Consider the following 26159-nt stretch of genomic DNA (forward strand, 5'->3'; position numbering starts at 1 on the left):
GTCAAAAAACCTTTCTTGCCCCATCTTTATGGGATCAATTCAGTGAATAAAATGGTTGTTTTGTGTTGCACAAGCCAAATAATCTGCAGATTGACATTTTTCATTTGTACCATTTTTTTGTCAACCAATTGATAAACATTTATTGAGCTCCTACTACATACGAGCACTGTGCTAAGTACACATGGATGATAGCTGTATGTATAAAAACCATTCTATGTGTTAGTATAGTCAAAGAAAAGTCAGCACCTAACCCTGTGAAGAGAAGACACCTGCTGTTTATCCATGCCTCATCCATCTTATTAAAATTATGAAATTAATTTTTTTGTGCCCAAGTACAAGACTTAGACTAGCCTAAGTGTGGTGAGGTTCACCACCAGATTGGCCCCAGGAATTTTTAGCACCATTGGTCTCCAAAACCATCTCCTAAGATATGGAGGGGCTACAATCTGAATTAGTAGAAAGAATAACCACTCCAGTGAAATCAGATCCTTTGAATAGTGAAATGGATTACCAAAAGCATTGGAGCATGTGATGAGGAAATTTATTTCATAAAATAATGCAAGAATTTTCTTTTGTGTTTACTCAGATGAATGGATAATAGGGAGACTAAGAAATAGGCTAGAAGGCATGTAAGGGATATTGAAATTCTCTGCCAAGGAACAGGGAGGATGGCGTGTGATGATTTCTGGGATATAGAATCACAGAATCATAGCTTTAGAGTTGGAAGGGACCTCAGAAGTCAGCTATTCCAAACTCCTCATTTTACAGATGGGGAAACTGAAGTCCAGAATGGTTATAGTGTCCTGCCCCAGGTGACATAGAAAATAAAGGTAAAGCTGATATTCAAAGATAGGTCTTCTGACTCCAAAATTAGTGTTCTTTCCACTGTATCTTGCTGCCTTACTGTAAACGCGGTTGATGGGGTGAGAGCTGGAGTGGGATCAGTCCATTCTAGCCCAAAGAGAGGTCCATTTTGGAGCAAGCTCAGAAAAAATTCCTCTGGGCAAAGTGAAAACATGCAAGGCATGAAAAATACCCAAAACAGTGTCTCCCCATGAGCTGAGACCCACATAGCTGTGACTGCCAGAAAGATGTTGAATTCATTTGCTCTGATTCACCTTTTTTCCCCCACTTTCAGATTTGCCTCCATTATACAATACATTATAGTGTAGCCTTTGAATGGTGGGGTTTTAGGGGGCATCAAGCCTACATGAGTCAGGGGTGTGATATGGCAGTCAAAAAACAAAGCTCATGCAAACTAGGAGTAGCCGGATCACACAGTGGATATAGCTCTGAGCCTAGAATCAGGAAGACTGAGTTCAAATCCAGCCTCAGACACTTACAGCTATGTGACCCTGGATAAGTCACTTAACCTCTGTTGCCTCAGTTTCCTGATCTGTAAAATAGGGATGCCTAATTCCTACAGAGGCAAATTTAGGTGCAATATCAGAAGAAGAAAAAAAAAACTTCAACAATTTTTGTTGTTTCAGTCATGTCTGACTCTTCATGACCCCATTTGAGGCTTTCTTGTCAAAGATACTGGAGTGGTTTGCAATTTTTACAGATGAGGCCAGATTTAAACTCAGATGGTTTACCATTTTTTACAGATGAGGAAACTCAGGCAAATAGGGTTAAATGACTTGTGCAGGGTCACATAGCTAGTGTCTGAGGCCAGATTTAAACTCAGATGGCTTACCATTTTTTACAGATGAGGAAACTCAGGCAAATAGGGTTAAGTAATTTGCGCAGGGTAACACAGCTAGTGGCTGAGGCTGGATTTGAACTCAGGAAGTTGACTTTCTGACTGCAAGCCTGGCACTCCATCCACTGAGCCATCTCCAATCCTAACAGTTAGACATCTCCAAACAAGAAATGAGTTGCTTCAGGAAGTGGGAGGTCCCACCTGCTAGGAAGGCTTCAACAGAAGCCAGTCAAGCATTTATTGGGCATGTTCTAGCAGGTTGTTCTAGCATCCTTTTGTATGGAGGTTGGACTAAATGGCTGACGAGATTCTTCCTAATTCTCAAATTCTAGAATTTTGTGCTACCAGCTTCTCCATTCTTTCTCAAAGCTTTTCTCATTTGGCAGTGTCTACTAAGAGAAGCGTTTAGGCATTCTTTGCTGGCAGAGCTCTTGGCTTGAAGTTAGGAAGACTTGAGTTTAAATCCTTCCTCATATCCTTTTCAGTTGCATGGTCCTTAGCAAATCACCTTTTAAAAAAAATCCTCTCATGCCTCAGTTTCCTCAACTGTAGTACCTACCTCACAGGGTTGTTATGCAGCAAATAAGATAATGTATCTTAAAAGCTTTGAATCTTTAAAGAACTATGTACACATGAGTATTAGCTAGTTTATATTCAGATGGCTTTGCTTTTAAAAGCCCAGGTGCACCTCCATGCCCATGATGAAATATTGGCATACAGTTTAAATTTGTGGAAATGTTTGTTGTTTCATTTTGTTTTATTCCATGCACTAGTAAATTTTGGTGATTAGTGGGCTATGTGGAGACTTATTTTTTTAAAATTTCACAGTCACCGTGTAATTTCTACAATATCATGAAGCAGATTTGCTTTAGGCATTGTATGCTTCTTTTATGTCTTTCTAAAATGACACACTCTTCTCTATAGTAATAACAGCACTTATACAGTCCTTCGAGTTTGCAATACACATTATGTCTTATGTAATTTGGTCCTTAATATAACCTTGTGAGATAGGTGCAATTATTATATCCATTTTATAATATCAAGTAACTTGGCGAAGATCACATGGCTAGTAAGTATCTCAGGCAAGATTTGAACTCACATATTCCTCAGTCTGGGGAAGCTAGTTGTCACAGTGGATAGAATGTCAGACCTGGAGTCAGGAAGGCCCATCTTCCTGAGTTCAGATCTGGCCTTTGATTCTAGTTGTGTGACCCTAGGCAAGTTACTTAATCCTGTTTGCCTTATTTTCCTCATCTATAAAATGAGCTGGAGAAGGAAATGGCAAACCTCTTCAGTATCTTTGCCAAGAAAACCCCAAATGGGGTCAACAAAGAGTCAGACATGAATGAAATGATTGAACAACAAAGATCTTCCTCTCTCCAAGTCCAATGCTTTGTCCACTGTACCATCTAGCTGCCTCTAACAGGAATCTGACCATTCTCATGGTCACAGAAATGCAAGACACTGTGGTTTTGAACAAAAAGGGGCTGAACATTCATATGTCCTTAAAATAAAAATAAGTGCTAATCATACAATTGAACCAATTGTGATAACTTTTTAAAAATGTGAAAATATTTTGCTTTTTAATATGGCCTTGGCACAAGTTTTCTATTACATTTATAGTAAATACAAGTGACTATTATCTGGAGGCAACCTTGGAAAAATTGTGATAAACCACAGAACACCAAAAGAAGAAAAATACAGAATTGTGGTGCTTCATTTGGTCCCTTCTGCTTCCATAGGGATGGTAGTAGAATAAAGTATGTGAAAAGGGTGAGTAGGGGAGGGAGGCAGGAGATGCTTAAAAGTCTACCATTTTAAAATTTCTATAAATTCAATTTTAACTGTTGATATTCTAAATCTGTAGAGAAGGAAATGACAAACTGATCCAGTATGTTTGCCAAGACAACTCCAAATGGAGTCATGAAGAGTTGGACGTGACTGAAAAATGACTGTACAACACACTAAATGTGAGGGCAACTAGGTGGCATAGTGGAGAGAGTGCTAGGCTTGGAATCAGGAAGACTTATCTTCTTGAGTTCAAGCTTTGTGACCCTGGGCAAGTCACTTAACCCTGTTTACCTCAGTTTCCTTACCTGTAAAATGAGTTGGAGAAAGAAATTTCAAAGCCCTCCAATATCTTTGCCAAGAAGATCCCAATTGGGGTCACAAAGAGCGGGACACAACTGAAACAACTGAACAACACTCCAAATGTGACAACTTTGTTGAACAAATAAGCCAACATACCAATTGGAGGAAGTAAACTTCTTTCATACTGACATCTTCATTATAAGGAAACTAGAAAACAAAGAAGTTGAAGCTAAATGGGGGGATGGATCACAGGTTCTCAGAAAGGCAAATAAAGGAATTGGTAGAGTTCATTTCCTGACATTCACATCCAACAAGATGAAGAAGCCAACCAAGGTCAGAAGCCAACTCAGCTAGCAAATTCTTAATCTCCTTGACAAGGGGAGAGCTGTGGTAGTCAAGGTCTTACAGAAACTTGCAGAGAAGGAACTTACAAATAGTAAGAGCAAGAAGAGGGTTTGCAGACAACTAAGCATGGGACCCAATTAAGCCTGATCATCCCAAGGACAATTAAAGAGGAGACTTGAAGAAGAACAACAAATTGTGAAACAAATCTGTCAGTATTTCTATAACATAATTTCCCATTCTTAATGATAGCTGAGCCAACGATTCTGACTCAATCACTCCCTGACAGGTTAAATAAGGAAGTGGAAGTGATATTCCTTCCCTTTACACACACACACACACACACACACACACACGCACACACACACACACACACACACACACACACACACACACACTACATTCCAACTAATTAAAACCACTAAGTATTCTCCAAACTTAACATTTCATCATCTCCTTTCATGGATTTTCACAAGTTGACCCTCATATCTGGTATACATTCCTTCCCTAGCTCTGCCTTGTAGAATTTCCTTCAAAGTTCAGTCCAAGGGGCCATTCCCCTTCAAATTTTCCCTAGACCTACAACCCCAGTTGTTAAAGCATTTTTCTTCTTCTTCTTCTTACCTTGTATTTACTTATCTATGTACATGTTGTATTATTCCAGAGATATTCCTTCAGGGCAAGAACTATACCAATTTCATCTACTCCTTATCACAATGCTTCAGGTGTTTTTTTTTTTTTGGTAGAAGGAATAGATGATGTATGCTTGCCAAAGATGTTTGGCACTATCATGGAAGATGTTCTGAACAGATTCCAAATGGAAGGAATATTCCCTAAGGATGGTGAGGCTTTTCAGCTATTTCTCTTTGAAGGGGCCATTATACTGATTGATAACGCCAAAGTCCCCAAAAGAGTTTCTTTCATGATGTCCTTGGCCACAACAAATGGATTCAGCAGTCTAGTCTACTCAAGAAAAAAAGCAAGTAAGTAAAGAAAGCATATTGCCCAGCTTCTGATATGCAATGGGATGGGAAACTCATTTAATTAGTCCATCAGTACATCTTTCTTGGACACTGCATGTAGATGATAAGGTGGGCCCAGAACTGATGAGTAAGAGGAGACTAAGGTGAATTGCATTCAGGAAATTGAACAGCAATATCAATGATGCCACCCTGTTCTCTGACACTGAAATATGTGTGTGTGTGTGTGTGTGTGTGTTTGTGTGTGTGTGTGTATATTAACATTGATATTCCCCTATTGATGTTACATGGCAGTTCATAATGGCATTTCATGATCTTTGAAGACTCAAAATTGTGAACAACCCAAAGGACAATAGAGAAATGCATAGTGGGTATAAAAGGGCTGCGGTGCCTTACCAATGATGCCTTGCGTGGAAGAAATGGCATAAAAACATCATCAAAAAAGTGTGATTAAAAAAGAAATAATAAGCAAGGAATAATAAAAGGAAACCTGAGAATTATACTAGTGCCATGAAATGTTAAACCCTCCAGGGGATCAGGTGTGGATTTATAGAAGGACACGGACAGGAATTACACAGGATATTCACAAAGAAAGGTGGCAAGAGGCATCAGTAGAGGAATAATTGACATCAAAGAGATCACAGCTCCTTCAAAGTGCTGAAGTGTATCATTATCCGACATCTGATTGCTTTTTTGACTAAAGTGCCAGAATCATTTTTGCTTAGGGAATGCTCACAGTTTTATGGCACTCAACTCTTCAGTTATGATAATGAAAATTCAGCAAAGATAATAAGGATCTTGATGACATAAACTTTTCTGTAAGAAAATGACTTATATTAAACTGAAAATATGACCAATCTTTCCCCCAGAGAATGAATCTTTAAAAATATTTCTCTCCTTTCTGTAACAAGAAGCTGGGGGACTATGGATACACTGAAGATGAGATATATTGAAACATCACTCTGCTTTGCTTCATTGGGCTTTTTAACAAGGAAAAGTTATGGGAGAGGTGGAGAATATCTGAAAATAGCTCTGGTGTAAAAAGCAAAAGGCATCCATTTATTCATCCCCAAAACATTTAATTTATTAAGTGTGTGTGTGTGTGTGTGTGTGTGTGTGTGTATATATACATATACATATATTTACATATATATATACATACATACATACACACATACTCGAGATTCAAAGACAAAAATTAAATAGTCCCTTCTCTCAAGATGTTTATAATCTATGGTGAATGGGGATGGGGTAGGGGTAGACATCATATACATAGATAAATACATAGTACAAAAATTTTGGGGGGGGGACACAATACTGGCAGCTGGAGGAATTTGCTCAGACCTTTTATACAAAGTCTCACTTGAGCTGAGGCTTAAAGGATGTTAAGGATTCTAAGAGATAGAGGTGGGGAGGGCATGCATTCTAGGCATGAGGGACTGACAATCTGCACCTTCTAACGAGACACTATGCATATATAAGGAACAGCGAACAGACCAATTTGGCTGAATTGTAGTGCATAAAGGAGAAATAACATAGAGCAGAAAGTCTGGGAAAAGGTAGGCTACAACAAGACTGTGAAGGGCTTTTAATGCCAGAGGCATTTGTATTTCATCCTAGAGAGAATAAAAAGCCACTGGAGTGTCTTGAGCAGGGAATGACATGGTCAGTTCTGTGCATTAGATTTATCAATTTAGTAGCTGTTTGGAAGATGGTTTAGAGAGCAAAGAAGCCTGAGGCAGGAAGGCCAATTAGGTGGTTGTTGAGAGAGTCCAGGTGAGAGATAATGAGGGCCTCTATCCAAGGTAGTGACCTGTCAGTAGAAGTCTTCAATTTATTTAACTTTTTAAAGTAGCCTGTGCTGTTTAGACTAAGTTAAAAACAATTTTTTTTCAATTTTTGTAACAGATCCAGGTTGTTTTTTATAGAACTACTTAATCTATAGAGTGGGTTAAAAGGTTTGCTATATGTTATCTTTACAAAAACAAAAAAATCATGCAGCATCCATGCTTTACAAAATATATCTTAGAACTGCAATTTAGATAGAATTCAATTCTGAATATTCCTACTCTTGTATCATAAGTAATGGCTTGGGGGTCTTGTATTTTGGTTAACCACAGACTAATTTTCTTTTGGCTGGTTAGTAAATGAGTAGACCCCCTACATTCCTTACTCCACCCAAGGCTGGGGGCAAAGTTTGAGATGTGGGTACCCAGCATCCTGTAATCTGATATCTGTCACCAAATAGGGTAATGTAAATTGTTATCCAATTACCCCTCTGGCTCTACTTTGTATTTTGTTGAGATAACAATGAAAAAACACAAACTTTCCACCTGCCTTTCCGGGTACCACCTGTTGTGAGAGTCCCTAAGATCTCTTCTGTGCTCTCATCTAAGCTGATTTAGTTGTTAACCAAAGAGGCATTTTTTTTTTAACCAATGGGGAATGAGTGGTAGTGGAAAATATGTGGAATTTGGAGTTAAAATCCTGGATCTAACTCTTACTAGTTGCCTAACTTTGGGTATTCATCTTTCTGTACCTCAGTTTCCTCATCTGTAAAATTAAGAGGCTGGTCTAGATGACTTCTAAAGTCCTTTTTACATGCCTCTATGTTTCTATGACCCTGTAAGTGACCCAAATCCATAACTGTTGCCCATATGGAATTTAAACTATATTCAGGGAGTATGTTGGCTATCAGAACACTCGAGGTCAATCAAGACACCCAAATAATCATCCCTGACCTCAAAGTCCTCCAACTACCACAATTTTGTCCTAGTCCAGCTATTACCAAACACTTCATTGCTGTAACTGACTACAACTCCTGAGCCTAGCATTTAAAATCCTCCACATTCTAGTTCCAACCTACTTTTCTGGACTTATTTTACATTCTTTTTTTTTTTTTAGGCAATTGGGGTTAAGTGACTTGTCCAGGGTCACATAGCTAGTAAGTTTCAAGTGTTTCGTCTGAGGCCGAATTTGAACTCAGGTTGTCCTGACTTCAGGGCCGCTGCTCTATCCACTGGGTCACCTTGCTGCCCCGTTATTTTTACATTCTTGATCATCATGTATTCTTTGTTCTGGCCAGATTGCCCCTTAATGGTCTATTTCTCACCTTTCCACCTTTGTGCAGGTTATTCTCTCCTTTCACCCACTGCTTTGCAATTGTGAACATGTTATGTCTCCCTCCCTCCCCAGTGGAATGAATAGAAGCTTTTTGAAGGCAAGAGCTATTGCCTTTGTTTTTATAACCCCAGTGCAAGTTTTAACCCCTCCATTTCTGGATCTGCCCTGGGCACTTCACTGTCTCCCCATTGGTGGCTGCCTCATGTGTCTCACTGTGTCAGGCAGACCCCAGCCATGTTTTACTTCGTTATCTCCCTACCAGTGCTCTTGATCCCATCCCTTCTCGTTCTTTTTTTTAAATGGAAAATACAAACACAGAATTTTATTTTTTAAAAGCCAATACATGAGACAGGTATAAAGTTGTTTTTTTTTATGTTTTTAAAAAGCTCTATTTGGACAAATTGTTCAAGAACCTATACAAATTTGTCCTCAGAAGCTATTGCTAGTCCCTAGCAGTGGTCAGTGCCCATGGGAAAATGAATTCTAGAAATTAACAGGGCTTTCAGTCATTCAGATTTCACCATTCATACAAAAACTAGAGACCAGGAATAACTCAGGAGCTTCCAAAAGCAAATGAGCTACACCCTCAAGGAATCCTTGCTGTAATCTCTATTTATAAAATTGTCCAAATCTGTTTATATACACAGGAAAATGTACTCACTCTATAATCTTCTTATCAAAAAACCTTGCTCTCAACTGCATCTACTACTTCTCCAGAATCTTGATTCTTTTCCTCTCCACTAGATCCTTCTCCTCTTCTTTCAAGGATACACAAGTCTTTCCTCTCCTTGGGTGGAGAAAAACACTCCTGCAGACTCAGCTCTACCCACTGGTTTTGTTTCCTTTCATTTACAATAAAACTTAATTTTGTGGACTACACCCACTGCCTTTATTTCTTTGTTATTTACTTCCTTCTTAATTTCTTGCTACATATAGGCGAAGAAATCACTTTACTAAGATTATCAAAGACCTTATTACCAAGTCCAAAGGTCTTTTCTCCACCTTGGCCTCCATTCTCTACCTGATTCTCCTACACTGGCCACTCATTTTTTCTTACTTTTGCTTTTATGATGTTACACTATGCCTACCTCTCCAATCACTTCTTTCTCTTTCATTTTGCCTCCTAAATGTAAAGGTTTCTCAAGGCACCATCCTTGGCCTCCATTCTTATTTTCACTAAATACTTTCTTGGAGAAACCTCCTGCTGCCACAGCTTCAACTAATGCCTCTTTGCTGATGACTTCTAAATATTTATCTCTAGTTTGTATCATCTCAAACCCTCATTCTGTGTTTCTCAGCCTATTTGACATTTACATTTGAATATCCCACTGCCACCTCAAACTTGAATGTAAAAAGTTAATCATCTTTTCACACCAAATAGCTTCTCTTTCCAATTTACCTGTGTTAGGCAGTAGCACTCTTTCTCATTCACCACAGGAGAAAACTTAGAGTAATATCTGAATAAACTCCCTGCTTCATCTCCTGCACCCAATCAGATACTAATCTTGCCCCAATCTATTCTGCATGCTACCTCCAGGAGAATCTTCTTTAAATTCCACTTTTCCCATGTCAGTACCCTGCTCCACATCTTTCAGTGAATCCTCATTGCCTACCACATCAGGTCTAGACTCTTCTGCCTAGATTCTAAGATCTTCTCTAATGAGAGCTTACCCTATTTAGAGCAGCTTCTACTCTGTAATTTATCAACCTACAATTCTGATCAGGCCAGCTTCTTCACTACTTCCTGAATATGCTTTCCTTCTTGCCTCTATTGTTTCCCTTTCATGAAATACTCTTCCCTCTCCTGAATCAAAATTCTACCCCGTCTTTGAGGCTAAGCCCAAGTATTATCTCCTCCATGAAGACTGATCACTCTAGACTTCTTTGATGGTCTTCTTCAGAGCTGTAACTAGGGAGGGATAATCAAGACTTTGCCGCAACATATCAGAATTTGGAGGCTGATGATAGCATATTAAGTCCATTAGCAGCATAGAAACAATTGAGCTTAGTATCTAGTTAGCAAGACTAATTAATAGAACTAAGAAACTATGAGATAGTGAACTTCTTTTGCTGACATCTGTACCCCAGGGGAATTCCTCCCTTGCTCATACTGGTCCCATCTCCTATCCTCACAGAAACCTAACCTAGCAGAAACCTTGAAGTATGCCCTGGGGAAGAAGAAGGGCTTTCCTGGGACTATAAGTAGGAAGGAGCAAAAGATGATGAAAAAAGTGGAGAAAAATGTTCTGACCTTAGGAAGTCCTTGCTCAGTATGTCTCTGAGTTTGTTTTGATTTGGGGTCCTGTTTTTGCCTGCTTGCTCCACGGAGTATGGTTAGTTATGACCCAGGGGTTCATATGGTTAGTTAAGTAAGGCTCTGTTCTTATCTAATCTCCTCCAGCACTTAGGAGTGAATGACACAGTTCAGAAATTTATTATATACTATCTGATACTGTTCATAATTGAATCATGGATACTGGTGTTGCTTCCTTAATTAGAAATTGAGTTTTTTGAAGGCAGGGACCATGCACTATACCCCTTCTTAGGCATTCCACAGCACATAAGACACTCAACCAGCACTTGTTCAATGTGCTTCCCTCTCTTTTGCATCAGGAAAGAGGTAGTGCCTTTTTAGAATGAAAGAGAGAAGAACGTCTTCTGTCCAGTGTCCTGCATCACTATTCTACCTGTTTCTCGACTTGGGGGAGGGAGGGGGAAGCCGTTTAGTGGAAGCATAAGCACAAGATTTTTCATCTCTACTGATAGAATAGGTGAAGAGTCTATGCTATGAAGAGAGAAAGGGTATGTTAACTGATTGCATGAGTACTAGGTACATTATGTAAAATAAATCAATAATGGTAGTAATGGCATTGCCATCAGAAGTTACAGAAGGGTTACCCTCAAGGAATTTGGACTCAGTAACATAGATTATGTCGTTGTTGTAGTAGTTGTTATTCAGTCGTTTCTGACTCTTCATGACCCCACTTGGGGTTTTCTTGGCAAAAATACTGAAGTAGTTTTGCCATTTCCTTCTCCAACTCACTTTACAGATGAGGAAACTATGGCAAACAGGGTTAGTAACTGGCTCAAAGTCACATAACTATTAAGTATCTGAGACCAGATTTGAAGTCAGGAAAATTAATCTTTCTGACTCCAGGCTAGGCACTCTATCCATTGTGCCACCTATCTGCCCTTAACAAACTAGTAGGAATTATTCAATATGTCATTGAAAGCTGTAAAAATTTAGCATTGACTAAGTACCTAGCAAGACCTCTGATGCCAGTGGTTAGCATTATACACAAAAATCTTGCTACTTTTCATGGACTAACACAAAAAATTATCTTTATGCTCCAAATATCTTAGAGAACTCAACCAATAGACTGTAATGAAAACTGTAATGGAACAGGACCAATATTATGTACTGAGTCATGGATGACACTTTTGACAAATGTCACCATATCAAATATTCAAGTTTCATGAAGTGAAAAGCTTTCAAAATGGTGATGTAACAGAGGAAGGAGATCAAAATCACAGGGGAATAGGATAAGGTATATACCATCCCCTGTTGTCCTGTCTGCTACTGAAGTTGTACTAGGGATGATTTCAGTTAGCTTACATTCTAATGCTTTCATTCAACTACAAAAGTAATTGCTTTATGCACCTATGTAACAGTTTTCAGAACAGTAAAATGAAAAAAAAAACCAGGACAGGTATTTGTGTTAGGATTATTTGTATATGAACCTCTTTGTAAAATTTGATTGTGAGATGATAATAATAACCTCTATCCACATTTATGTCATGCTTTAGAGTTTATAAGATATTTTCCTCACTTTAATCCTATGTGGCAGAGAGTGTGATACTGTCCTCATTTTTATTTTTTTATTTTATTTGATGAAATTAAGTCGCAGAGGGGCTTAGAGATTTGCCAACACTCGGGGCATTGACTGCTGATCATAGAGTCAAGAAGGTCTGGGTTTAAATCAGGACTCAAGACACTTACTAGCTGTATGACCATTGGCAAGCTCCCATTGGAGCCTCAACTCTCTCATCTGTAAAAGGAGGATAATAATGTCTATAAATATAGACATTAAAAAATAATGTTGTGAGGCCCAAATGAGTTCATGTATGTAAACAGCTTTTCAAACCTTAAGGCGCTGTATAATAAGTTATTATTGTGATTAGGAAGTGGCAGAGCCAGTATTCATACCTGGGTGCTTCAATTTTAAGTCCAGGGCTCTTTCCACTACAGAAATCACCAGTACAGAAAAAGAAACAGATTAAAGTGAGCAGACAACTCTAGCATCATCTCAGAGCCTATGGTTTTTTTTCCCCACCTATTTTGTATGTAGCTAATATGTATCTAGTCATTTTCATGTTGAAATGAAAAGCCCATCCGAATGTGGGCTCCTTGAAGGCAGGGCCTTTTTTTTTTGCCTTTCTTTGCATCCCCAGTGCTTGGCACATAGTAGATACTTAGTAAATGTTTGTGGAATGACTATTTGATGAAACTGTTTCAGGTGGCTCTGTTCCTCGTGCATCGTACATTGTCCAGCAGGATTTTTACTGAGACTGCTCCAAAGTGGCCTGGTTCTGGGGCTGAAACATACTGTTCACACTCAAGTTACCTTCATTCTAGGTCAGCCGCATTCACGTCCCCTAAATTGACACATTCAGTCCCCCCTATTACTTAAGAGAGAATGTGGCCATAACCTGAGCACCTTCCTGAGCCATTCTCTAGCCTCACTGCTATCTAGTGGGTGACTCAAATGGCTGCGGAGTATGGATTTTCCATGGCATTTAGGCGTCATTGGTCCTCACCTAATGGGTTATTTGACCCGCTTGGAATTATTTTTTTTCAGTATACTGAATTTAAAAGCACCCGTCTTGGTGCTGATGGCTTAAGGGAACCGAGGTGACCATTTTCACTCTTCTCAAATTTCATAATGTTCTCATGTCAAGTAATGGATTCATTACTCAATGATCTGTGTAAATGGCAGATTAAGCCCATTGCCAAGATGCATGAAACAACCCGGCAGAGGATTTAGGGGTCAGTTATTTCCTTCATCCCACTGACGCACTGGAATGAACTCAGCAATTTGGTCCATTATTCAGAAACCTATCTGCAAATGGTCAAGCTTCCCATCACACGAATTTGGCCTGAAAAGCTATCATGATGATGTCACTGGATGGGGATAAGTACTAGGACTCTTCAATAATTTTACCCTTTCTCAAGGTTTTTAAACTCTCTCCATTTTTTTTACTTCCACCTTCCCCTCCCCCATGACCCTTTATAACAATTTCTTATATCTTTTAATGTAAATGGTTATATTCCACTTGGAGACTGAGGTGTTAGCCTAATTAATGAGTGAACTCAGTGGCTCTGCCCTCGTTATTAAGAATGGAAAGTAATGAGGGGGTAGAAAGATGGGCTCTCCATAGCACACTCAGCTGTGAGCCCCAGAGATGAACATAGGAATGCCATATTCTAGGAACACCTCTGTTTGATTGGGTTAGTCAGTCACTCAACAAATATTTACTAAGCATTTACCATGTGCCAGGCAATGTGCTAAGCACTGGGGATGTAAAGAAAGGCAAAAGCAAGGTGCCTGCCCCAATGCACCTCACATTCTAATGGGAGACAACAAGCAAACAGTTGTGTACACATTCTATATATTCCAAGTAGACAGAAAGTTAGCTTTCTTCCTCTTTGGAATCTCTTCTCCGAGTATCGGAGTGGGTTCTGAGGTTGTCTTAAACAGAATATTGCCCCATATCTATTTCGAGATAACCCAATCCACACATTTCATCCTAGGCTAGAGACTAGCTGGTATCATCTTTATAGAAAAGATATATGTGCTAGTTAAAGGGTTGGACTAGATGTCTCTAAGGTCATTTCCAACTCAAATACCATATGAATTGATACTGAATTTATATTAATACTGCATGAATTTATGGTCCTCTATTTTTCCTTCAGTGATTCTATCATAACTAAAAATTGTGATTATGGAAAGGAAACACAAATAATTCACCGTGACGATTTGACCTACCTGGTCCTATGTGTGTTAAGGAAACATCTTGGGGTCTTGGGAATGATGTAGGAACTGCCTGATCCTTAGCATCTAAGAATAGGAGACAAACATTTATTGTGTTTTCAATATCCAATATTATGTAAGTTATTACTATTTTGCTTTTAATGCAAGATTTTAAAAAATTTTTGAAACATTTTTTAAATTTTTAGGCAATTGGGGTTAAGTGACTTGTGCCCAGGGTCACACAGCTAGTACGTATCAAGTATTTGGTCTGAGGCTGGATTTGAACTCAGGTCCTCCCAACTTCAGGGCCGGTGCTCTTTCCACTGCCCCACCTAGCTGCCCCTAATGCAAGATTTTTAAGAATAAGATGGAAAACCTAAGCTATAAAATTTTCTTCCTTGGTTTTGTTGTGTATGTAGAAATTTTTTTTTTTAAGTTCAGAATAATAAAAATTTAAAAACAAAAAGAAATGAACCTGAGCAGATGACTCCGGCATCTTCCTGGTGCCCACAGTTGTGTGCATCCCAGCCCTTGTGGGCGCACTGCCCCAGATGACTCTCTTTCCCCACATGCACTGCACGTTATCCAGAAGGATTTTTCCTGAGCCTGCTCCAAAGTGGGCCCCTCCCAGGGCTGAAAGGGACTGGCCACACTTCAGCTGCCTGCACACTACATCAGCTCCATTCCTGTCCCAGAGGTCATCACACACAGTCCCCCAGGTTCCTCGGTAGTGAACTTCCACACGTCCTGAACATCGTCCAGATCCATTCACAAGCCTCACTGATACAGCCTCATCTAAGGAGGTATAATAGAGAGAGAAATATTGAAACCCACTTTCCAAGCGCGGAATATATTTCTCTATTCTTTTCATCATCCATTGTCTTTCTCCTCTCGATTCATGATCCCAGAGATGTAGATTAATTTGGAACTTCAGAAGATAATACTAAATAAGAAAAAAAAATATTCTTCCACATTGTATGACAGGTTTGAAGGAAGCCACCTTAGAGCAAAACAAATATAATCTGCTTCCCTTAGTGGATATCTCTCTTAATCTCATGTGTCTGCCTACTTTCCTCCTTCCCTTCCCCCTCCCTTCTTTCTCCACTTTGACCAGTTACTATTACTATTGTATTTTATAAGATGATACAGTATAATAATTTCCCCGAGGCTTGCAGGCTATTCAATTACTTCTCACCCTTCTTCCATGTCACATAGGTCATAAAAATAACATAATGTTTTCTTGAGGCTTGCACTGTATCACAACATTTTTATGAGGTAACTGTAAGAATGTAAGCACCTTGAGGTAAGAAACAATTCTTTATTTTGCCTTAGTAACAACAGTGCCTATCAGAGTGCTTAGTATGTACCAGGCACTAATAAATACTTGAATTGAGTGACACACTTGGGTCACAAGATGGTCTCTTCATTCACACATATGTCTCGTCATCGGAAATATCATCTAAAATTCAATTCCACAAATATTTATTGTGTTTCTTAAAGGATCAGAGGTTTAGAGCCAGAAGGACCCTTAAATACCATTGAATACAGCCTCTTCCTTTTATAGATAAGAAGCCTGAGGTTAAGAGAGGCTAAGTAGTTACTCCAGGGTCACAGAACTAGTATGGTTTTTGAGGCAGGGTGTCTTCCTGACTCCAAATATGTTATTCTAGCTACCAAGTCACCTAGCTTCTAAAAGACTCAATACCATGAAGAGTGCCTCTCTTCAAGGTACTGAGCTAGACAATGGAGATACAGAATAATGATGATGATGATGATGACAAATCAGTCCCTACCTTCAATGAGCTTATATTCTACTGCGAATACAAGATATTAACAGACAAGCTCTGGAGGCCAGACTGACCAAAACTTAGAGGGAATAAAGAAGAGTAATGAGAAACAAACTGGGAATGATAGAATGAAGCCAAATTCCATAGGGAAATAAATGACAAGCTAAGGAGTTTGTGGTTTTCTTAGAGAAAATAGGGAATTAATGAAAATTTTTGAGTCATGGTCAGATAAAGATAAATAATAATGCTATGCATTTTAATAGTCTTTGCTAGACAGAAATATATTTACAATAAAATGGATCTGTCTTGTACCTTTTTTGAGGATGTTTAGTTACGTAAGCACCAAATGGTAATTTCAAGTATAAGCATGAAATTCAAGGGCAGATTTAACTGGGTAATATATTTATGACAAGCTGTATGTATGTGTATACACACACACACACACACACACATAAAGTACATGCAAGTGTGTGTGCATATACATACAGGTACACACCCTTGGATGGATGGATAGATCGATTAATAGATAAATGGAGGGATGGATGAATGTACTGGTCAATAGTCACAATGTCTCTTGATATTTTCCTCTTAGCTTCAGAGGCTTATGTTTTGTTCCGAGTCCTAAACCTTTTTCTGTCTTTGTAACCTTTGTATTCTAATACAACCTTTGGCCTATTCTCTGTACCCTCCTGTTCAATATGAAAGGAAATACATTCTAGAATTTAATATGCATATGCACATAAGAAATGAAGAAATTAATTCATTTCACTGAGATAATATAGTTATTTACTAAATATTCCTCATACTCCTTGATAAACTTTTCTTTCCCCCTGGGGGTTGGAAGTCCCTGATCTATTATGTCTTGTTTGTTCCGTAGGATATGGTACAGGGAAAATCACATTGACTTAGGAGTCAGAAGACTTAGGTTCAAATCTTGCCTCTGATACTTATCTGTGTGACCGTGGACAAGTCACAACTCCCCTCGACTTCAATTGCCTTATTTGCAAAATGGGGGCTTGGAATTAGATGACCCTAGAGTCCCTTTCAGCTATGATCTATGATCATTTGAAATATAACTCTGTATAATTCTTATTGCCACCTTTTCTAGCTGTTTTTTAAGCATGGGTCAGTTAACATCAGCCTGTCATCCCAATGTTTGCCAACAGAATCGGTTCATACATGACAACTGCATCAGGGACTCCATGGCTATGGCTGCTGTAGGTTCTGGGGAGTCAGCAACTACAAAGAAAATAAAAATTTGCCGCACTATTTGACATTACCGAAACACAGATAAAAAATAAAGACTTTTTATGGCAACAAGGAAAACTTTGAAAACCTGTAGAAAGAATCTTAGAGGTTCAGCCTGTAAATGAGGAGTAGTCAATCAACAAACAATCATTAAACACCAGCTATGTCCTAGACACTCTGCTAAAGTATCAGGGGTACAGATTCAAGGTTAGACAGTCCTATCCTGAAGGACTTTAAATTTTACAGCGATGATCCAACATGTTCACTGGTAAATAAATACATGATCCATACCAATAAATACAAAGAGATTTTGGAGTGGAGGGTTTCATTAACATTTAGGGAAATTAGGAAAGTCTTTGAAGGAGGTAGAATGTGGGGTTAAGCTTGAAGGGAGATAGGTATTCTAGAGTGAGATGGGAGATTTTTGTAAGCATGTGGAATGGCTTGTGGAAAGGTATAAAGGCAAGAGATAGAATGTCACTTCAAGGGAACAGCATGTTGGCCCATTAAGGTAGGGATGTGCAGTACATTATGGGGAGGAATGAGTAATCAGCTTAGAAAGAGAGACTGTATGGTAAATGGGTTTAAGTACCACCTCAGTCACATACTAGCTGTGTGACCCTAGGTCACCAACTTTTTGGTCCTTGAGGCATCTTTCCAAGACTATTAATGGCAGAAGAGGCAACTGCTTCTTTGTCAGTAAGGATGAAAGCATAGGTCCATACCCTACTCTGATTTCCCATTTTCAGCTTCCTTGTGGGGTGTTGGCTTCTCCATTAGATTATTAGCTCCTTGAGGGCAGGGAATTTTTTTTTCTCATATTTCTATCTCTAGCACTTAGCATAGTGCCTGACACAGAGTAGGTGCTTAATAAATGTTTATTGACTGTTAATCAGGTGGACAAGAGTATTTTAAAACAAATTTGATGGCAATTTCTAGTGCTACCATGGCAGTATAGTAACATAGCTATTCTAATATTTGTTCAAATAGGATTGTGGTAGGTTGGGGTTTTTTTTTAAAGCAATCAGCACTGATGGTCTGTATTATGTTTTTCATTCTGCTCGAGTTCAGCTCAAGTGTCATCTTGTTCATGAAGTGTTTTGTGATTCTGCAGTTACTAGCTTTCTTCCCAAACACTCCTTCCCACTGCCCCAATTCCTTTATATTTATTTTGTATGTGTATTAAATCTACTTGTTTGTGTGCTTATTTCCTCCCAGTAGGATTAAAGATTCCTTGAGAACAGGGAATATTTTGTATTTCTTTTTTTATCCCAAGTGCATAGATACTATGCCTGGCCCATTCTGTAGATGTTTATTAAATGCTAGCTGAATTAAATCCAAACTTCTAGCCTTAAACTTCCTCATTTGTAAATGTGTGTGTGTGTGTGTGTGTGTGTGTGTGTGTGTGTGTGTGTGTGTGTGTGTGTGTGTTCTGGGGTGGAGAATTATTGGGCAAAGGTCAATTTTAGCTAGAAAATTTTATGATTCAATGAAAGTCTGAAGATTTCACTGTAAGATTTATCAGATTCTGTTACAATCATTAGAGGAAAAAGTGTTCCTCTTTTGAGTATGATAAATAGCATTTTAGATTTGTTTCCTAAGAAACATCATAAGATAATACATTTGGGGCCTGGAAAGGTCATTGAGTCCAACTATCCTCATTTTACAGATGAGAAAACTGAGCCACAGTATATGTGCCTTATCCCCCTAACCACCACTGCCTCTAGAGTAAAAATGCTGAGTTCTAGATTGAAAATCCAAAGTTTAGATGGAATTTCCTAAGATTTTTAAAGACAACAAATGATTGGAAAGGAATTTATATGACTATTTAAAATAATTTGAATTCTCCCTCTCAATTTTTTTTAATATCCATTACAGCTCGATTACACACGGTTTATTCTTATTATATTGATACTTGCGAAATTTCCTTTCTCTTAATATGCTTGGATTTGCAATAGCAACATGTGAAATTGCTTTATTCCTGCCCACCCACCACGCCTAAAAGTCACCTAAACTACCACCAGGTGGAAGTATTGCTCAAGCTATGACCTCACAGCCAGCATCACTAAGTTCACCTGAAGCAATCAATTAAAAAAAATCAACAAACATTTAATTAAATGCTCACTATGTGCTAGGAAGTTTGTTGGGCACTGAGGATGCTAAGACAAAAGTAAGAGAGTCTTTGTTCTCAAGAAGCTTGTATTCTATTGGGAGAGGCATATATAAGTATGTATAAATAAAAAGCAAATGATATAAAGCAATCTGGGGTGAGTGAAGATAGTAGCAACTAGGGGTGGGATGGGTCAGGAGAAGTTTCATGTAGAAGGTGTCAACTGAGCTGAGTGCTGAAGGAAACTAGGGATTGTAAGAGGTAGAGGTGAGGAGGGAGTGTATTCCAGACATGGGGCCTCAAGCCAATACAAAAGCACAAAAATAGGTAGTGTTGCTTTTCTCCTTCTTTCCTTCCTTCCTTCCTTCGTTCCTTCCTTCCTTCCTTCCTTCCTTCCTTCCTTCCTTTCTTCCTTCTTCCTTCCTCTCTCCCTTCTTTCCATCCTCCCTTTCTCCCTTCCTATCATCCTTCCTTCCCTACTTCCCTCTTTCCTCATTGTCCCTTCTCATTCCTTCCTCCCTCCTTCTCTCCTTTCCTTCCTTCCTTCCTCCCACCCTCCTTTGCTCTCACCCTTCCTTCAATCCTTCCTTCCCTACTTCCCTCTTCCCTAGTTTTCCCCTTCCCATTTCTTCTTCCCTTCTTTTTCTTCCTTCCATTCCTCCCTCCCTCGCTTCTTCTCTCCTTCTCTCCCTTCCTTGTCCCCTCCCTTCTTTCTTCCCTCTCTCTCTCTCTCTCCCTCCCTTCCTTCCTTCTATTTTCAGTCACCACTCAATGACATCTTAAGTTTCTTTGGACTTGAGTAGATTCAAGTTCCTTATTCTGAATTCCCCAACTTGGAGTTTGGCCAGATGCATATTTGAGCTTACTTGATGGACTAGGTATTTCTGAAGATGGCAGAGGTGATTCTGGGAGTGACGATGATGATGCTGGAGATAAAAGTAGAGATGATGAGGATGAGGATGAGGATGGTGGTAATCCTGCTGCTGCTGCAGGAGATGAAAACAAAGACTTCTGTTCCTATTTGTCAAGGAAGAACTGTTCATCACTTTATTATTATGAAATGAAGAACAAAAGCAAATGACTGAGGCCTTCAACCTTCTTTCGATTGCTATTAATACCCTGATATTACATCTGGTCATACTTTTTGAATGGCATTGGAATAGAGGTTTGGCCTATGATTTCATTGGTGTCGTTGGTCTTTGGTTACTAGTGAGATTTTGTTGCCCTTCAGGTGGAGAAGCAGGCCTCCAAACAAACGCTCTGTTATTTAACTTTGTTGTTCAGTGGTTTACAGCTGTGTCAGACTTTTTGGAACCCCAGCTGCGGTTTTCTTGACAAAGAAATTCCTAAGTGATTTGTCATTTCCTTCTCTAGCTCATTTTACAGATGAGGAAGCTGAGGCAAACAGGGTTAAGTGACTTGCCCAGGGTCACACAGCTAGGAAGTGCCTAAGGTCAGATTTGAACTCAAGAAGATGAATCTTCCTGACTGCAGGCCTGATCAACTGTGACCCCTAGGTGTCCTGTTATTTAACTACTATGGAAATTAAGTGTGGAGATTTAGCTTGGCAGCTCATCTGTATTTAGATTTTTAGAAAATTGCCTGGGATGTTGAGAGATTAAGCAACTTTCCCAGAATCACACAGATAGTATGTTGAGAGGTATGAATTGAACCCCTATCTGCTCCTTCCTGACTCTAAAACTTCTGACTCTCTCTAGATGTTGCCACCTTAACTCATCTGCTTTTTTATCTTGGAATTTCCATCAGCACTTGTGTCTTTTCCACACTGCAACATCCCTTTGCCATGCCGGCCCCTTCTCCCACTGGTGAATTGCTTCTAGGGGTTTCCATTTTAAGGATCATTCCATACTTACCATGCCTCATGCCCCTCCCCTGGTGCTTCTGACTCTGAACTTCACCACCCTGCCCCAACTTACCTTCCCCCACCATCCTATACTTCTCAGCTCCCTTTTATGTACTGTCTTCCCCCATTGGAATGTAAGCTCCTTGAGGACAGAGACGGTCTTTCATTTTGCTTGTATTTGCATTCCTGGTGCTCCTCACAGTGCCTGGTACATAGCTTACTAAGTGCTGGTTACCAATACTGATTCTAGAGCTCTGACCTCACCACTGAGGCTACCTTCCTTGAGAATGTCATTAGGGGCAGGTCTACTCCATAGAAATAAGTATATTCTACTCTTAAAAGAGCCATAGCAAAACTAGAATGTACTTTAGGGAAATACTGAGGATTGGTTCAGATTGTTACAAATCAACTGCACTTACTTGTCAACGGGATTAGAGTGAATCAGTTGCTAGTTAGAATAAAAGAAAAATGCCTTATATCCTATTGCATCTGGGGTAATACCCCAAACTACAAAGCTTATGGAATAATCTAATATATGGACTAATCAGTAAAATAGGTGAAAAACATTATAGAGCTCTATGCCTTGAAATGAAGCAATTGGAATGGAACCACCAGTTGAATGTAAGCTTTTTGAGGGAAGGGACAGTTTTCTTTCTGTCTTTGTATTCCACAATGCCTTGTACATAGTAGGTGTTTAATAAACACTCAAATTGAATTCAATATGAAGTTTGTAGAGAAAGTGTAACTGAAGGAAGAATGATCCTGGAATAACAAAAAATAATCTTCATCAATCCTGACTCAAGTCTATTCTTGGAATAATGACAATGAATCACTTCTAGGCTGAGGACACTGACTTTTGCATAAAAAGAATGTGCAGATTAGCCAAGAACCAATTGGAAATACACACAAGTAAAAGATATTTTAGGGGTATAGGGCCAGGTCTTTCAGAATCTGTTAGTGTGGAAAGATGAAAACATTAATAAACATTGGAGTAGGTCATTAAACCTGTCTAGTAGGCTCTTTGAATTCTGCGCATGAAGCATGAGATTTGAGTTTTTTAGAGAGGGAACATTCATTCACCTGAACAGAAGACACTGGCATCTTCTTTGTGACCACAGTTGTGGGTGAACCAGTCATCATGGGAGCACTGAGCCAGGTGGCTTTCCTCTCCATTGCACTGCACATTGGCCAGGAGAATTTTCCCTGAGCCTGGGCCAAAGTGGGCCCCATGGGGGGCAGAAAGAGCCTGTCCACAGCCGAGCTGCCTGCACACCACACCTGCTTCCTTCAACTCCCAGTGGTCACCACACACTGTACCCCAGGTTCCTTGGTAGTAAACTTCTACTCGACCTGAACATTTTCCTGTCCCATTTACCAGTCGCACAAGAGGCCTGTCTTCTAAGGAAAGCAAAAAGGAGGGTCAGTAGATGAAGCATTTATGTTTGCTGTCTCCCAGTCTTTACCATTTTTCAAACTTTCAAGGTACCCTCCATTAATTTACCTTTTTAAGTAAAAAAAAATAGGCTGTATTTGTTACTTTATTAGGATAGAGACATCTCTCTGAGGAATTCCCTTTACTGATGCAGATCACCACCTCCTCTGCAATATGTGTCTTAAAGACTTTCTTGAGACATTGATAGATGAAGTGCCCACTACCTTATTTTATGATTGAGTTTAGCATGGTCTGCTGTCGTAGAAAGAACACTGAGCTGGACCTCAGGAGACTGGGATCGACTGTTAGTTCAGGACACTAATGAATCTGGTGACTATAGTCAAACAAGTTATCACCTAGGGATTACAACATGGCCCTTACCACCAGGTAAACTGAATACCAGCTCTGACCAAAAACCAGAAACTTGGTGATCCTCCACCATATCAGAGAGCAAATCAATATCCAAATTGGAGCCTGGACAGAGATGTTTTTGCTTATAAAAGAAGATAAATAAATTCATTGTGCTTCAACCCTCAAAAATCAGCAAGGACCAAGCCTTTCAACATGCTGGCCACCAGGCTACCTGATTACTATTCCTGGGGAGAAAAATCAAATAAAAATTCTAGCTGGGAGAGAGGGCCCGAGTCCTCTCATTCCTCTGATTAAAATGAATTTTAATGCTTTTTTTTGGTTTTTATATCACTTACGTTTCTCAATGCATTTCCCATGATATAGACCTATATTACCTTATCTAAATCCTAGAGTCAATTATCTACCAATCTCCAGGACACACTCCCTCCTTTCTCAAGGAGTTCAATATAGAACTCACAATCTTTCTCCCTTCCTTTGTCTTAGGGGGTTCTAATATATATGGTGTTGTCTCCCCAAAGACCTTGGATTCTTTAACACGGTCAAATCCCATACCTTACATGTTCACTCCACCTCCAGTATGAATAGCAATGGCTATAGCATTTATCTTGTCATCAACCACAATAATTCTAGTTCCATGATCCGGAATTCTGAAATTTCTCTCTTTAATATAACCTCCTCTCGTTCTATCTCTCTCTGTGCTTCAGGCTTCATGAAATGAAGTCATCCTTAGTGCAACTTCCCATAACTCTACTCATCTTTAGCTTTTCTACCTGGCACCACTATTTCGGCCACATTTCATCTCCCTTTGTGGTCCTGACACTGTAATGAAGCAGTTCAATATTATGCTTGAATCACTTTGCCTCTTGTCTCACTACTCATCCCTTTCCAAACTTCAACCCTACCACTACCTTCTGCCACCTGTGCTCCTAATTTACATGCTGAATGCTGCTAGGGAGAATCACAAGGCTATATTAACTGGTTCCACTATCCGTTTATGTTATTTCACCTCAAGTGGGCCCTAAAAATCAGCAAGGACCTTTCAACAGGCTGACTACCAGGCCAACTGATCTCCATCCCTGGGGAGAAAATCTAATCAAAACCCTAGCTAGGAGAGAGGACCCAATTCTAATACCCCTTTGTAAAAATAAATTTGAATGCTTTTATTCTTCCCTGATAGACTTGCTATCATCATATCCCTCATCACAAGGCTCTCCAAGGTTACCAATAATCACTTCTTTGCTAAATCTAAGAACCTTGTTACATTCCCCTTCCTTCTTCATCTCTCTGCAGTATTTAATCCTAGTTCAATCACTCTCCTTCTGGATTTCCCCTTCTTCCCAGGGTTTCAATGGCACTCTTCTCTCATAGTTCTTCCCCTACCTGTCTGATTTTTCCTTCTTATCCTTGTTAGTCTCCTTTGCACGATCCTCATCTATATCTCCCTTTATGCATTTGTATACTCTGGAGGTCCCAGGCCTGTTAATTTTCTCTTTCATAATTTTTATGGAAATGACTCACAGATTTACATAACCAGGCCATATCTTCTTTATGAACTCAGGTCTTATTTCACCAATTTCACCATTTCACATATTTCTACCTCAATGTCCCCATCTCAACATTTTAAAATAGAATTTTCTTCTTCCTAGAACCCACCTGTATTCCTAACTTCCCTTTGTCCATCAATCCTTCTAACCCCCTAGGTGCATAACTTCAGAGTCATCTTCAGTTCTTCATACTTTCTCATCGTCCTAACCCAATAATTTGCCAGAATATGCTAATTTGGTCTCCATGTATTTCTGGCATCTTTTCTTGTCTCTTTTACCACACAGCCACCACACTAATCATCCTGATGCTTGTTAGTATAATTTGAATATTTTAACTTTTTCATCTGAATACATGTAAAATCATAAGAATAATAACATTATTTTACTAAAATAGTAATGCATATTGACTAGGATTCATATACATGTTTGCACTTACCTGATGGATTAGGAATTTTTATAGGTGATAATGGTGGTATTGCTGTCATTGACATTGTTAATGATGCTGTTGACAGTGGTGGCACTGATGATGATGATGATGATGATGATGATGATGATGAGGATTCTGCTTTTATTTATTAGAGAAGAACAGACCATTACATCATTGTTTTTATGAAATGTGAAGCAAAAAAAAATGACTAAATACCTTAGCCTTCTCTCAAATATCTATGTTAATCTGATATTCTATCTGGGTGAGTTTTTTGAGTAATGACACTTTATTGCCTCTTGGTTATGAGATGGAGAATTAGTTTCTCAGCCTATAAATTCATCATCTGTTATCTAATTACTTTGGAAAGTAAGAGTGGGAAAGATAAACTAGATACTTTTCATTACATGAAATTTAAGAGCTTTTGCATGAAAAAAATTAGCACTGAGAAGAAAAGAAGTGGTCAAGTTGGAAAAAAACCTTTGCATCAAATGTCTTTTGTGTGTGTGTGTGTGTGTGTATGTATGTGTGTGTATGTATGTATGTATGCAGTATATTTGTATATATAGTTAACACAAATATAGAAGACCAAAAACCATTGCCTAAGAGAGAAATGGTTGAAAGATATTAGCAAGCAATTCTTAACAATTTTGCAAACTATTAACAAAGATGTAAAATAGTGCTTCAGATCACTAATGAGAAAAACACAAATCAAAATAATTTTGAGGTTTCACCTTACACTTAGCAACACTGGTAAAGATGACAAGAAATGGCAATAATTAGTATTGAAGCGGTTTTAGAAAAATACAATGATATTTCTCTGGTGGAGTTGTGAATTAGTCCAATTATTCTGCAAAGCAATCTGGAATTCTGTTTAGAAAATAATTAAAATATCCAAACACTTTGGTCCTGAGATTTTGCTGGCCTATCACAGAGTTAAATGATAACAAGAAAGGCTCCATACACCACAAAATATTTACAGCAACAATTTTTTTTTTTGCATTGGGAAAGAACTGGAAACAAAGTAAAAGTCTATGGATTAGGGCATGGTTAAGCAAGTTGTGGAATGTGCATATAGTGGCATATTACCGTGCAGAAAGAAAAGATG

At 38.9% G+C, this 26159-nt stretch overlaps 1 protein-coding gene across 1 annotated transcript in view; it reads right to left on the reverse strand.

The window, feature by feature from the left end:
* LOC110192760 (scavenger receptor cysteine-rich domain-containing protein DMBT1-like) overlaps window positions 1-26159 on the reverse strand; it is a 94944-nt gene that overhangs the window by 49534 nt on the left and 19251 nt on the right. The window contains 3 exon segments of the mRNA XM_078151611.1: window positions 14746-15065; window positions 17237-17296; window positions 22360-22677. Of these exon segments, the coding sequence (XP_078007737.1) occupies window positions 14746-15065; window positions 17237-17296; window positions 22360-22677 (698 nt within the window).

This window comes from Phascolarctos cinereus, unplaced genomic scaffold, assembly GCF_003287225.1.
Source record: "Phascolarctos cinereus isolate Bilbo 61053 unplaced genomic scaffold, phaCin_HiC Scaffold_3;HRSCAF=262, whole genome shotgun sequence".
NCBI lineage: Eukaryota > Metazoa > Chordata > Mammalia > Diprotodontia > Phascolarctidae > Phascolarctos > Phascolarctos cinereus.